General features: G+C 34.5%; 1 protein-coding gene across 1 annotated transcript; it reads left to right on the forward strand.

Moving 5' to 3' along the window:
• Window positions 1-1,931: 1,931 nt before the first annotated feature.
• LOC105794467 (probable WRKY transcription factor 75) lies at window positions 1,932-3,911 on the forward strand. The gene is made up of 2 exons (XM_012623646.2): window positions 1,932-2,390; window positions 3,592-3,911. Exons 1-2 carry the CDS (start codon window positions 2,038-2,040, stop codon window positions 3,779-3,781), a joined length of 543 nt encoding a protein of 180 aa, XP_012479100.1. The 5' UTR covers window positions 1,932-2,037; the 3' UTR covers window positions 3,782-3,911.
• Window positions 3,912-15,754: the final 11,843 nt, after the last annotated feature.

The raw sequence follows: 15,754 nt of genomic DNA on the forward strand, positions 1-15,754 counted from the left end.
AATTTTTTTACTAAATGAGTAAACAAACAAGAATACAATATAGAAAAATAAACCTAAATGTACTAAATGCATATTACCCAAAACCCCGAATACAAACCTTAACTCTCATAGAGCAAATACGAAAACAAAACTCTAATTCTCATAGAGTTCTCTCAAAAAGGTACAAAATTCTCTTCATAATTACCACGAAAACTCTCACCAAAATTTATATGTGACTATATCTTATCACCCCCAAAAGAAAAGTAATGTAGTACTACATTTTTAATTGCCTTTCGAAACATGAATACAAGGTCCTTTAAATAAGCTAAGTTTAAAGGGCTAAAATGCCTAAAATATTCCTGAAGTAATCAGAGTTCAATTGGGAGAAGAAGTCATGCTTGGTTGTCAAAATGCGATTGTATTACTTGAGGAATACATTGCGTCGTCGTGACGTCCCATGCATGCTCGTCATGACGTCGCCCTCTCCGTCAATTGGAGAACTCGTCACGTTGTCACGACGTTGTGCCTATTTGGCCTTTGTCTTTATTAAGTGTCTACAAACTATTCGATAAATGCGAGGCACGTCCCATAGATATATCAATTTTGATTTGGTGTAATCATATACATGAAACTTGAATTGTGGTTTATATTTACACATGAAACTTTGATTTTGATTTAATTGTACACATTTAAATAAATGAATACAAACATTTAATTTTTATATTGGATTAATATAACCGTTTCAGATGTCTTGTTAGTAATTTTGAAAATTAAATAAAATTAAAATTTCATGTATAAAATCACACAAAACCAAAAGTTTATGTATAGTATTGCACATTAAATCAAAGTTCATGTATAATTTTGATGTTGATCCCTAAAAAAAATATTGTCCAATAATTATTTGTTAAATATTAATTTTTTAAGATTTTTTATTTTTTAAAAAATATTTGCTACGTCAACATGATGTACACGTGGCTACCACATGTCATCGTCCGGTTAGTCTGTTAATCACTTAACAATCAAACTTGGTTAGCATTAATGGAGGGGCTTGATTGATTAATTTTTCATCTTTTAAGGGCTCAATTAGGTGCTAAATTTTGTTGAGAGCTTAATTGATTTTTTTTATTTTTCACGGGATTTTTTTTACTGATAAACCTTTTTATATTTTATAATATTTTAAATAATTTTCTATTATTTTTTTATAATTTTAATGTTCTTTCTATATTTTAATAAGTGTTTTTTTAAAATATATATATTTTTAATATTTTTTAATAAATTTTTATATTTTTTGTATTTTTATAAAATCTTAGTTATTATTATTATTATTATTATTATTATAGATTTTGATCATTTTTCCATCACATGTCACAACCACAACATGACGGGTGGTGGAGATAACTGAAAAAAGAAAAAAAATTGAAGGCCATTAACTTTAACAATCAACCGTTAAAGTTAACGGTCTAAGGGACTTTTTAATGTATTTTGGCAGTTTAAGTACCTAATTGAGTGAAAAAATAGCAGGGACTTAATTGCTTTTTCTAAAAAGGTTCAAGGACTTTTATATTTTTAAAGATTTTCTAATTTGTGTTTGATACGTGGCATATTGAGAGACTACCATGTGGCATTATCAGATTGGCTAGAAAAGCCACATCAGCACAAACTAATGATATTATTACAAAGGTATTAACTTAGTTGACAGAATACAAGTTCAGATACTAACAACTAAAAAGAAGTACCAACTAAGTACAAACATATTAGTTCAGGGGTTAAAATGTATATTAACCCTATTTCTTATATACAAATATTTATATAATAATTATATATTACGTGCCGTTTACGATACTAGACAAACGATAAGAGAGATGACTGCAATGGGTAACCATGAGGCCGCCACCCTCTTTTAAGTTTCTCTTTCTTTCGCCTCCAAGTCTAACCTTTACAAAAAGTATTTATCTTTGTTCACTGTTCAATTCTTCTCCTTCTTCATAGTGTGTGTATATATATAAGTAGGGATTCATCTCCCCAAAGCTATCGCTTTCTTTCTTTCTATCTACTAACATGGAAAATTTTCAGGGTTTTTTCCCTACTTCATCGTCCTCATCGACGTCCTTGTCCTTAAACCTCACGAGCTCGCTTGATTATAGTGAATTCGAATGCGGCAAAGATAATGATGGGATATTGGGACTAATAGCAGATATAGGAGTTGGTGGGGCGAAGAACGAAAACAACAGCTTGGTTGGAACGACCACTGAAAGTGAAGTGAAAAGCGGTAAAACGAAGAAGGGAGAGAATAAAAAGATAAGAAAACCCAGATATGCTTTTCAAACTAGAAGCCAAGTTGATATACTTGATGATGGTTATAGATGGAGAAAATATGGGCATAAAGCTGTTAAGAACAGCAAATTCCCAAGGTATGTACTCTCATTCTTCCTTACTTTTACTACTATCAGTCACTGCTCCGCCTAAAGACTTCAATTTTAGGAATATATATTGCATATCTAATTAGTTCAGACATTGTTGATCAAGTCAAGATACCAACGCCATATACTATAACGAAAATTGAAAAAAAGAAGAAGATTAATTCATCCCTTCCATCCTGGAATAATCAACTGATCCTAATTTCTTGTTTAGAAACTTTAATTTATCAGCTAATTACACAGTACAAGTATTTCTTTTTAGGTACAAATGTCTGGTTCGCACTCGGTAACTAATGTTTTAGGATTAAATGATAAAGGTTGGGTAATTTCAAATAACTGTCATTAATATGTGATTGGTGTACCATCAACTTTTTTGTATTGCAGTTTAGTCCAAGCCCAGCATTAACATGATTACAGCAAAATAAACAAATTTAAGATCATAAAAAAATTGTGGAAAAAAAAATAAAATATGCCATAATTCACAAATTAGTAATTTAGTTCTTGTAATTTTTTTCTTGGAATTTAGTATATTTACTTTTCAAATTTTGAAATTCAAGTCTAAATTGCTAACACTGTTAAATTTGTTTGTGTGCCATTTTGAAATAAAAAAGTACTCATTTGGCAGCAATATAACTAAAAAATAACATTGTAATGAACCTGAATTTAATAAAATAATATTAATAGTGTTAACAGTTAGACATGAATTTTGAAAATTGAAAAGTAAGGAAACTAAATTCAGAAAAGGTAGGGTAGCTTATAGCATATTTAGAAGAAAAAACAAAAAAAACAGAGATAGTTTGCAGCCCAAAGCACCAAATGCTAACGTGCAATTCTCTTTGGGCATCAGATGGAAGCCACTGAGTCTTGTTTGGTTTTGGCATGGTGTTTTGTAACATGGTACAAGTAATATTTGAGTTAAAGCAGTGTCGTAACAGAATTAAGTTATAATTTGAACTTTACTCGATAAAAAAAAATCCAACATGGTACAAAAATGTTATTGTTGACCCAACCATGCATGCATGAGCAGTAGATGTCATGATGTGTATACATTTTATTAATTTGAAGGGGTAATGTGTGAATGTGAATCCTTCACTGTTTCAAAGCCAGCATGCATGAAGAATGAGGTTTGCCTCTAATAAAATAAAAATGAATTGAATGGTTTTATTTGTTAATGATAATAATATAATGGGTGCAGAAGCTATTATCGATGTACACACCAAGGATGCAAAGTGAAGAAGCAGGTTCAAAGATTAACCAAAGATGAAGGAATCGTTGAAACAACCTACGAAGGCATGCATTCGCATCCTATCCAGAAAACTAATGACAACTTCGAGCATATATTGAACCAAATGCAAATCTACACTTCTTTTAAATCTATAATATAATATATATACACATATATACCGGCAATCTTTTCTCATAAAATTCTTGTAAATTATATATACATGGAACAAAATTACTATGTGCATCGTTGCATTCAAACCATTAATTCAAAATAAACTGTATTTTAGATCATTTCCTTGTTGTATCATCTCCATATTCTTTGTCATGGAATAGCATTTAAGTAATTTAGAATATGAATTATAATTTATAATTTACAATTAGAAATGGTTTACTTATTTTTGTTTGATAAATAGTATATAGCGAACACTGATTGCAATAATTTTATAAATCATTAAATTTACTCGTAAATAAGTTTTGGATAATAGAAATATGTTTGTCCAAATCTTTCATTGAGTGTTTTAACTCGGTTCATATTATTATTATTAGTGTAAAAGACATAAATTTAAATGCATTAAAATCTATTTTATTCCACTTTGGATAAGAGTTTTTCTTTTTAAAATTTTTAATAATTTCAATATTTGAACTGTAAAACCAATGGACCATGCAGATTAGAATAAGCTTGAGCACGGTTTTCCTTTAAATCAAATTTAGGGTTAGCACAATTTGATTAAAGATAGTTTCAGTTAATTTCATATTATTTACTCAATCACATGCTTGTTTTATTGATAATAAATTTCGAAAATGATTTTTAAAAATGAATTTATTTTTAAAAAATTAATATCTTTTTTGTGTTTGTATGATTTTTCATAAAATTATAATGGCCTGAATTTTTTAAATGTTGAAATATGAAAAAAAAAAATTCAAAATTGAAATTTGGGATGTTTTGGGAAGTTAAATCAAGAGATTTTAAAAAATGAATTATGCATGGTTTTCTGAATTAGATCAAGTCAGTTGGATAGGGAATCGGTCAGAAACAAGAGATTGGGTTAATTAACCTGCGAACCCATATGGATTAGTTGAACTATTTTTTTAATTTTTAATTAATTTTTAATGATTTTTAATTAAACTAGTTAACTAGTGAATCGGTGGTCTGACCGATTTAACCACTAGTCCAGTTTTGAAAATTTTCGTATCGGGCTGATGTTATAATTCATTAATTGTGGTTAATAATTAGTAGTTAGTTTAAATTAGTTGGGGAATAAAGAAATTAGAATATTGAGATATGGACTATTTTATAAAAAAGGACAAAATTTTAGAGGTAAATGTCTTATGGTTAGTAGATAGAATTAGTTAGGGGAGGAGTTCTTAATACGTTATTAAACCAAAGGTACCTTAGCAATATATCCATTAGATGGTTTTGCTCGGAGGAAACGGTTGATGTCGAAACCATTTTTTGAAAACCAAAATTTAGTTGTCGACTTTAAAAACAAAAACAAAAACTGGAGTCACCATCGATCCTTTATTGAGGTGTAATCGGCTCACCTTAAAAATTATTTTGGTCTACGAAATTTGAAAAAACGGGTTTGGGAGTCAGTTACGCACGAGGAAGGGTTAGCACCCTCGTAACACCCAAAAATCGGTACCAAATTGATTATTTAATGTCTTAATGTCGAGAATTAAAAAGATTTTTTTAAAACTCAAATGATGAAACTTGAAAAAGGATAATCAACTGTTCAAGTTAGATAAAGAAATCGAGACCCAATACGTTAGGGTACAATTTCTCAAAATCCCCGAACTTTGAATATCGCTTTTTAGTTTTTAAAGAAAATCTTCATTTCGAGAAAGCGATGTGTCATGCCCAATACATTAGGACACCACAAATTAAGTTCCCGAAAATGACTTTTATTCTTATGCATTTTGAATAAAGAATATTCTCGGTTATTTAGGATTAACAAAGAAAATCGGAACCCAATACGTTAGAGCTCAATTTCCTCGAAAATCCTAAATACTGAATATTGTCTTTTGTTTTAGAAATTCTTATTTCGAGACAACAAAATGTCATGGCCAGAAAGTTAGGACCCAACATTTTTGGATTCCTGAGAATAAGCTTTTATTTGAAATTTATGTGATTTTATTTAAAATTAAATACTTGGCTCTCTAAATTCATCAAAAATCAATTGAAATCCAGTACGTTAGGACACGATTATTTTCTCAAGAATCATGAATGCCAAATATTTTGGAAATTTATAAAATATGATGATTTTAATGTTTTGACAAAACCAAAATATATTTTCTTTAAAAAGTATAGTAAAATGCTAATGTACCACATGAAACCAATACTTTAATTTAAATTATATGTATATATGTATTTTCAAAATATAAGTATGATACATAAATAAATTTTGAAAACATGTATATGCATATTGTTGACACCATTTTTTTGATGAAAACGGGGTCGATTTAGGTTTTGAAAATGAAAACGAAAATGGGAGTCGCCACCAATCCTTTTTGATAAGGTATGATCGGGTCACCTTGAAAAGTGGTTGTTTTTAATAAACGATTTGATTTTATTAAAACAAATGTTTTAATCCACAAAATTCATAAAAATAGGTTCGGGAGTCGGTTACGCACGAGAAAGGATTAGCACCCTCGATACGCCCAAAATTGGTACCTAGTTGATTACTTAATGTCTTAATGTCGAAAAACTAAAAACTTTAAAGAGATTTAAAATACGATCCTAAAAAAAATTGAATGACATGGATTAAGATTTAAGAGAATATTTGGCTATTTGGTTAAACGAAAAAAATCGAAACCCAGCGCATTAGGGCACGTTTTCTCAAATTTCCAAACGCAAAATATTGTCTTATTTTGAAAAAAATTTTAAAAGGGATATTTGACTATTTGGTCGAACGAAAAAATCGAAACCCAGCACATTAGGACACATTTTTTCGAATTTCCAAACACAAAACATTGCCTTATTTTGTAATTTTTTAAGGATATTTGGCTATTTGGTCGAACGAGAAATATCGAAACCCAGCACATTAGGGCACGTTTTCTCGAATTTCCAAACGCAAAATATTGCCTTATTTAGAAAAATTTTCCTTTTTGAAGTATGGTATTAATGTGCATAATGGAATAATAAATATGATAATATGAATAAAAATAAAATGAGCAAAAAAAATGAAAAGAACAAATCAATCATGTATATACAATAACAAGTGAATAAAAACTAAAACATTAAAAAATTATGGACATATAAATAAATAAATCGACAACAACTAAAACAATAATAACAATAAAGAAAATAGATAAAAATTATAAAATATAAAAATATGTATGTACATGTAAAGGAAATATATATGTATGTATATACATAAAATTATGAAAATATGAAAAATATGTATATATATATTAAAGTTATTAAATCTAAAAGTTTATGTAAGTATGTATATACATGTATATGTATATAAAATATATAAAACATATAAGTATGTATATATTTTCATAAAAATGTATATATATATAGTTATGTACATAAATTATAAAATATATAAAAATATGAGTATGTAAGTGTATATTAAATAAGTTAAAAAATATACGTGTACATACATATATTATGAAAATCTATGTATATATATATAGACATAAATATAAAAAAATTGATAATAAATGAAAAATGTATTAAAATGAAATTAAAATAAAATTGAGAGCCCAAATTAAAAATAAAACGCGAAAGGGACTAAGTTGAAATAAAAATAAAATTAAAGATCCAAATTTAAAAAGAAAAAATGAATTGGGGCCAAAATGCGACACGCGTAAAAATGGAGGGACCAAAATGGGAAATATTCCCGCCTTCCAAAACACTGCGTTTCAAGGTGGACCAGATTGTAGAGAAAAATAAATTACAGGGCGAAATTAAAAAACAAAAAGAACTTGATTGCAAAATCATTTTAAAGCGGAAGGGCTGAAAGCGCAGTTAGCCCTTCTGCTCAAAACACGCGGATCCTGGCCTGGAGCGGCTCGGGCGGATCGGGTCAAAGCCAAAATGATGCCGTTTTGGCGTTTTGAAGGGCTGAGCAAAACGGCGCCGTTTTGCTTCCCTATTTAAACCAATTTTTTTTTAAAAATCTTCATTTTTTTCCTTCCTCCAAAAAACGTCTCAAAAACTCTCTCAAATCCTCTCCCCCTCTCCAGCACTGCCTAGAGTCCGGCGAGTGGAGCCACCATCAACGCCGTCGTGCCGGCCACCGTACACGATGGTCGAAAAAATAAAAAAAAGGTATATTTTTTTATTTTTAAAAATTTTTCTACTACATATGCGTATATAATATATATTTTAGAAAAAACAGAAGAAAAAATAAAAAAATAAAAAAAGATTAATGAAAAATAAAAAACGAAATAAGATAAAAAGGTTACTTTTATTTCTTCTTGAATCTTTGTCTTTTTTTTTGAATCGGTTTTTCCTTTTCTTTCCAAAAAATCCCCTTTTTCAGATTTAAAGATCGATCCTTAAAACCGATTTTTTTTCTACAATGTTCGAATGGCCTTATATAAAGAGCCATTTTACAATTTTTATTATTATTTGTTGCTTGCTGTCGTTTCTCTCTGATTTTGCAGGTGCGAGTGGGTGGAGTTGGTGCGGTGCTATAGGCGACGGTGGTGACAGGCAATCAGGGGTAGCTGCGGCGGTAGGGCTGTCAGAGGCTAGGGTTAGGGTTTTTTATTTTTTGATGATTTTGGGCTATTGGGCTAGTCATTTTAATTTGTATTGGGCCAGCAGATTTGGGCTTGGACTGTTTTATTATTTTGCTGGTATGGGCCCGGGTTTGGGTATTATAATTGGGTTTCGGGTTTTGTTTTTATTTGGTCCAGACCCGGGCAAATTGGGCTGTATAGCTGCCCCTCTTTTCTTGTTGTCGTGTAACGATAACAGAGCAAAGACTAAGAAAGACCAATTTTGCCCGGTCTTGCCGAATTTTGACTTTTTTGACGCTCCTCTTCTTCAAGTAGCCCCATTCCAGTCCACTGTGTTTTGTCGCTTCAATCCACTCCACTACGCTTCAGAGAAATCTGACTTGTAGCTTTAATCTTCTTAGCAGCAACTTCAGGGACGAGATTTGTGGTTTAAATTTACTTCCCTACTACCTTGGGAAGATAAGATTCACCATATTTGATCTGCTCCACTACTGCTTAAGGAGACAGAATCTGCAATCTTCAACTTACTCCACTACTGATTAGGGAGATAGGATTAATGGCTTAAATCTGCTTCTCCACTATCTTGGGAAGATAAGATTCACCATCTCCGATCTGCTCCACTACTGCTTAGGGAGACAGAATCTGCAATCTTCAACCTACTCCACTACTGCTTAGGGAGATAGGACAAATGGCTTAAATCTGCTTCTCCACTATCTTGGGAAGATAAGATTCACCATCTTCGATCTACTCTATTACTGCTCAGGGAGACAGAACCTGCAATCTTCAACCTACTCCACTACTACTTAGGGAGATAGGACTAATGGCTTAAATCTGCTTCTCCACTATCTTCGGAAGATAAGATTCACCATCTTCGATCTGCTCCACTACTGCTTAGGGAGATAAGATTTGCTATCTTTAATCTGATATACTGTAAACTATGGTGTCTTTGATCTGCTTCGCTGTCAGTACAAGAAGGCAAGATCTGCTATCTTCAGTCTGCTCTGTTGTCAGTATAGGAAGGCAAGGTTGGTGTCTTCGATCTGCTTCACCGTCAGTACAGGAAGGCAATATCTGCTATCTTCAGTCTGCCCCGCTGTCAGTACAAGAAGGCAAGGCTGGTGTCTTCGATCTGCTTCGCCGTTAGTACAAAAAGGCAAGATCTGCTATCTTTAGTCTGCTCCACTGTCAGTACAGGAAGGCAAGGCTGGTGTCCTCGATCTGCTTCGCCATCAGTACAGGAAGGCAAGATCTGCTATCTTCAGTCTGCTCCGCTGTCAGTACAGGAAGGCAAGGTTGGTGTCTTCGATCTACTTCGCCGTCAGTATAGGAAGGCAAGATCTGTTATCTTCAGTTTGCTCCACTATCAGTACAGGAAGGTAAGGCTGATGTCTTCATTCTGCTTCGCTGTCAGTATAGGAAAGCAAGATCTGTTATCTTCAGTCTGCTCCGCTGTTAGTACAGGAAGGCAAAGTTGGTGTCTTCAATTTGCTTCACCGTCAGTATAGGAAGGCAAGATCTGTTATCTTGATCTGCTCATTGTCGGTCTGAGGAAGGCAAGGTTGGTGTCTTCGATCCGCTTCCCGTCAAGACTGAAGGCAAGATCTGTTATCTTGGTTTGCTTATTTGTCGAGACAGAAGGCAAGGCTGGTGTCTTCGCTCTGCTTTGCCGTCAGTACAGGAAGGCAATATCTGCTATCTTCAGTCTGCCCGGCTGTTAGTACAAGAAGGCAAGGCTGGTGTCTTCGATCTGCTTCACCATCAGTACAGAAAGGCAAGATCTGGTATCTTCAGTTTGCTCCACTGTCACTACAGGAAGGCAATGCTGGTGTCCTCGATCTGCTTCACCGTCAGTACAAGAAGGCAGGATCTGCTATCTATAGTCTGCTCCGCTGTCAGTACAGGAAGGCAAGGTTGGTGTCTTCGATCTACTTCGCCGTCAGTATAGGAAGGCAAGATCTGTTATCTTCAGTTTGCTCCACTATCAGTACAGGAAGGTAAGGTTGATGTCTTCGTTCTGCTTCACTGTCAGTACAGGAAAGCAAGATCTGTTATCTTCAGTCTGCTCCGCTGTTAGTACAGGAAGGCAAAGTTGGTGTCTTCAATTTGCTTCACCGTCAGTATAGGAAGGCAAGATCTGTTATCTTCAGTCTGCTCCGCTGTCAGTACAGGAAGGCAAGGCTGGTGTCTTCGATTTGCTTCCCCGTCAGTACAGGAAGGCAAGATCTGTTATCTTCAGTTTGCTTCGCTGTCAGTACAGGAAGGCAAGGCTGGTGTCTTCGATCTACTTCGCCGTTAGTACAGGAAGGCAAGATTTGTTATCTTCAGTCTGCTCCACTGTCAGTACAGGAAGACAAGGCTGGTGTCTTCGATCTGCTTCACCGTCAGTACAGGAAGGCAAGATCTGTTATCTTCACTCTACTCCGCTGTCAATACAGGAAGGTGAGGCTGGTGTCTTCGATCTGCTTCGCTGTCAGTATAGGAAGGTAAGGTCGGTGTCTTCGATCTGTTCATGGTCGAGACTGAAAGACAAGATCTGTTATCTTCGATCTGCTCATTGTCGACAGAAGGCAATATCATTATCTTCATCGATCATTCTTTGGGGACCATGACCTGTATATTCTATTTATCAAATGCTCCTAAATAGATGTGTATATATGATATTTGTAGAATGTCACGAGAATGATCCCTTTTTAATGCTTAGGTTATCAATATTCAAAGTTTATTAAGTTTTTATCACTGACGTGCTACTACGCCTTCTTGCTCGGCTGGCGTATCCAAAGAAACACTTAATTTGATTGCCCCCCACTGTGAACGTCAAAGTTCAATCCATTAAGACGCAAAATTTGCACTATCATTCTCCCACTGTAACCGAAGGGTAGAAAGATATGGCTTTTCTCAATCATCTCTTATCGCAATTCAAGGATACAGAATGTGAGGCTCTTTGTTCTTCTACCCCATTCTCAGGGTGCCATACCAAATGCTTATGCACGAATGAAAAATTTTCTTCTCCCGAGAAACCTCTTCTTATTGCTTGGTGGACATCGCTTGTTTGTTCATTGGAGCTCTGGTATTTTGTCATTTTGTTCAATCAATATTTTGACGAAAAATCCAAAAGGATAGTCTTAATTTAGACTTTTCCTTCTTAGATATTTCAACCTTTAAACTTGGTGAGTTCTAAACAATTGTCCTATTTCAGGTTCCTATATTATTTAGAAACTCCTAATATGCAAAACTTCCATTGTGAAAGTATTATTAGTCCATTAATCATTACTCTAATGCAACATGCTTGCAAAAAGAATATAGCAATGAATAAAATAGAATTAATTTGAGAGCATAGCCCGAAGTGGATAAATTATCAAGGATAGTAAGAATAATAAGGGAATTAATTGGGAACACGTATCTTGAAAAATAATGAAGTATTCCAAGAACAACAAATTCAATATAAATAGTATGATGACTAGATGCCTCAGATATCGCAGCTTGAACTTCTTTGTACAAACTCTTTGAAAGACCATTCTAAGTTTGACATGTGTTTAGGAGATCTACAGTACTTTTTCGATACCCCAAGATGTTGCCTACACTTTCTAGTTGATTCAGGTATAGCAAGATCACCACATGCCCTAATTTGATCAAAATTTGAGTTGCTCTGATCACCTCATGCCCCATTTTGTTCCAAAATTTGAGCCGCCCTTCTCGGGTTTTCAACTCAAATCCCCTTTGGTCTCAAGGCGCCCTTTGCGGGTTTTCACCTTGGCCTCTCCTTTTTTTTCTTTTTTTCTTTTTTCTTTTTTTTTAACAATTTTTATTTAATTTGAACTCATAGGATTAAGCATGTCCTTGTTATCCCTTCCGATCAAGATTGACACTTTTCTAGATAAGGCCTTCCATATACGGTCCTTTCCAGCTTGGCATGAAGTTCTTTTTGTATGGGAAGGATCTTCTTCAATACCAGGTCCCTCTCGTGGAATTCTTTAGGGCGAACTTTTCTGTGACCTCGCATCATTTGCTTTTAGCGTATTTGACAATGATGGATAGCTTTGAACATTCCTCTTCAATCAGGATTGGATCCAAAAACTCAGAGAGAGAGGATCTTGTCTTCAATAGGCAAAACTACAATAGGCCAAAGAGAAAGGCATTGCCCCGGCAGAGGTTTTTTTTACGCCGTTCATTTTGGAGCGACATGGTGTTAATCTTGGACAGACTGCAAACTTTTGATATTGTGCTGTTGTTCAAATTTAGTACGTTGTCAGATATGATCCTTTTTGGCATTCTATACCGACATATGTATTTTTCAAAAATTTGCTGACTGTCGACTTTGTGACATTGGCACATGAAGCGACTTCTACCTATGAAGATAAATCGATGACCGCCAGACTCTTTTGCCGAGATTGACCAAATGACCTTTATGCCCCACATCATGGATTCCATTGATTCTTTGTAGGGTAGGATTTGTTTTCCCTCTTGTTCTAACACCTTAGTAGGTCAGAAAATAGGCTACAATCTATGTTATCTTCAAAGTCATAAGATCCCTCTAGACACATGTCTCGCTCAAAAGGAGATTCTGAGTCTGTAGCAGCGTCACCCATGTCATTGATATCTGGGGACCTATTGTAGGTACGAGAGAATATACAACAAATGTATGAATTTAAGAATAATTATCTGTACAGTATGATTATGAATGAATAAAATAATAATTTAGAAGGAAATCTAAAAGAATGAAAGAATCAACAATAATTATTTGTAAAGAATGAAAGAATATTGACTCAAAAACGATCGCAAAGATGCATTTCATTAAAATAATGACGTTCAGATATGATCCTATTTCACAAAAGAGTTCTTATTGCATCTAGGCTGAAAGCAACAAGTGTGTTCTGAATATTATTCTAAGTAGGTTCTAAATACTACAGGGTCTCTTCTGCTGTCCCATTATTTAGAACACTCCCAGGTTTATAAGGGCGAATATCTAATAAGATCTCTTCTTCAGTTGTTTCTTCGTATACGACACTGATGTGAACATTTCCCAACATTTCTTCATTCATCGCATTCCCCTCATTATCCATATGATTGAGTAGCGGGTTTTTTGTACTGAGTGAATCCTCAAATTTGACAATGCCCATATTGATAAACCTTTCGACCAGCTTTTTAAAGGCAGTGCAGTTTTCTATAGAATGTTCCGTAATTCCCGCATGATAGTCACATTGTGCATTTGTGTCGTACCATTTGGGGTATGGTGGTTGTAAAGGCTTCAAGTAGAAAGGGGAGACAACATGTGCATCAAATAAACTCTGATACAGCTCCCGGTACGTCACTGGGATTGCTGCAAATTGGGACTTCTTAATGTTTTACTTTGTGCCAGATTCTTGTCTTGAGGGGATCTGATGGCCAGTAGCAACTGTTATTGGCTGGCTTGCGGTAATAGACTTTGAATAAACCTCATTATACCTACCCGCATTATTCACCTCATTTCTCCTCTTCCTCGGGACCTTTGAAGTATTATTTTAAAAGTTCCACTCTTGCTCTTTTCGTTTGTAACGATCTTCAAATTGTTTTGAGAACTCTACTCTCGCCTGTTTTGTTTCTGCTAGATCATCAATGACAACAGGATTAGTTAGATTGCCCCTAAGATTGGAACCTGAGCCTGTCGCAAAATTCACCGGTGTCGAGGTATTGGTCTGGTATTGTGGTCAGATGTTAACAGTTACCTTTTGTGGATATGTGTTTGGTTGTGCTTGGATGTTTGTTGGGGTAAAGCCTGGAAAATATGCAGGGCCTTCATTATCATTCCCAAAGTGGACCACTGGGTTTTTCCTTTTTCTAACCCCATATCCAATAACTGGGTTAACTGGCTCATCAGATTTCTTTGGACTTCTAGCATCTGACCCTTCATATCTTATTGAAATTTGGCCAATTGCTCTAGCATCTGTATTTGCATCTGCTCTAATCTCTCCAACCTTTGGTCCATTCCTTTAGTTTTTGTTCGGGTACCGCAAGAATGTTGGTTTTCCAGATTAGCTGAAATAATTTTACTCAATTAGGGTCTTTTAATGGTCCTTAATGCACATGATGTTTATGTAATGCAAATGCATGAAATGAATGCAAAAAGAGACATTGATTCTTGGTTCAATTCTATTAGAACAACTTTACTAGAAAATAAATCTCTTTACATAAAGCGGATTTATATACGGCTTTGCCCTCATAGGTGGAGATATTCGATCCTCTTCTTCATTCGAGCGTTAAGATAAATCTCATGAACTCTTCAAAAGAGACGTCTCTTCTATCTCCTTTTTGCTTGATCTGGGCTGTGACTTATTACTCACTCATCCTCGTAATGCTCGTTGGCTTCTCTTTAAGAAAGTTCAGCGGCTCTCGAATAATCTTTGTCATCTTGAATCCTCGGGCAACGGAGCAATGGTCGTGTAGTCCTCCATTAAGCTATCATCCTTCTCTTATCACGTTTTCTTAGACCATATTCAGACAACCGTATTGTCATCCACTTTATCAAGAAACTCATTTTCTTATGACAAGCTCTCTATTTAGTAACTGAACGTGAATCAACACCTCTTTTTTATGATGAAAATGCAATGCAATCATAACCAAAACAAAAGAAAATAGGTTAGTACAAAGTAAAAGCAAGCAAGAATAAATAGAACAACTATTCGGGTGACCACTAGGGGTTTGAAGTGGTTCTACCTAGGGTAGGCTCTTAGGTTCACTACGTGCGATTCGGCTCTAAAGCAAAGGTACCCGAACCAGCAGATTCCTCGATCCTCACCCGTTATAGGCTCATATAGACTGAGTTCAGTTCAGGGGAATACATTTCCCTATGGCTACACTGAGATGAAAATCTCACGAAGACATAGGTACAGATGTATCCCGAAAGCGATCCACTATCCTGCACGGAGGTTAAAACCTCACGAAGGACTAGCTTCTCACTCCCACTTAAAAAGGTGTGACCAACGGTCATGAAATGCAATGTGTGGAGATATAGAAATTTAAAATACAAAACAAGATGAAAACTATAATTCAAAACAAATGAGATGCAATGAGGATCGTAATTTTAAACCAAGTTTTTAATTTTCGACAAAAAAACAAAAAGTAATCAACTCGTGGCTTGACTCTCTTAATTTTGCATCCCGAGTGGAGTCGCCAATCTGTTGACACCATTTTTTTGATGAAAACGGGGTCGACTTGGATTTTGAAAATGAAAATGAAAATGGGAGTCGCCACCAATCCTTTTTGATAATATGTGATCGGGTCACCTTGAAAAGTGGTTGTTTTTAATAAACGATTTGATTTTATTAAAACAACGGTTTTGGTCCACGAAATTCAGAAAAACAGGTTTGGGAGTCGGTTACGCACGAGGAAGGCTTAGCACCCTCGATACGTCCAAAATTGGTACCTAGTTGATTACTTAATGTCTTAGTGTCTAAAAACTGAAA

The sequence above is a fragment of the Gossypium raimondii genome, chromosome 3 (genome assembly GCF_025698545.1).
Source record: "Gossypium raimondii isolate GPD5lz chromosome 3, ASM2569854v1, whole genome shotgun sequence".
In the NCBI taxonomy this organism is placed as follows: domain Eukaryota; kingdom Viridiplantae; phylum Streptophyta; class Magnoliopsida; order Malvales; family Malvaceae; genus Gossypium; species Gossypium raimondii.

Excerpts from the sequence above, each read along its gene's own strand:
- LOC105794467 (XM_012623646.2), top strand. The coding sequence starts at position 2,038 with ATGGAAAATTTTCAGGGTTTTTTCCCTACTTCATCGTCCTCATCGACG. Across the intron at positions 2,391-3,591 it reads AAGAACAGCAAATTCCCAAG|AAGCTATTATCGATGTACAC; the intron begins GTATGTACTCTC and ends TAATGGGTGCAG.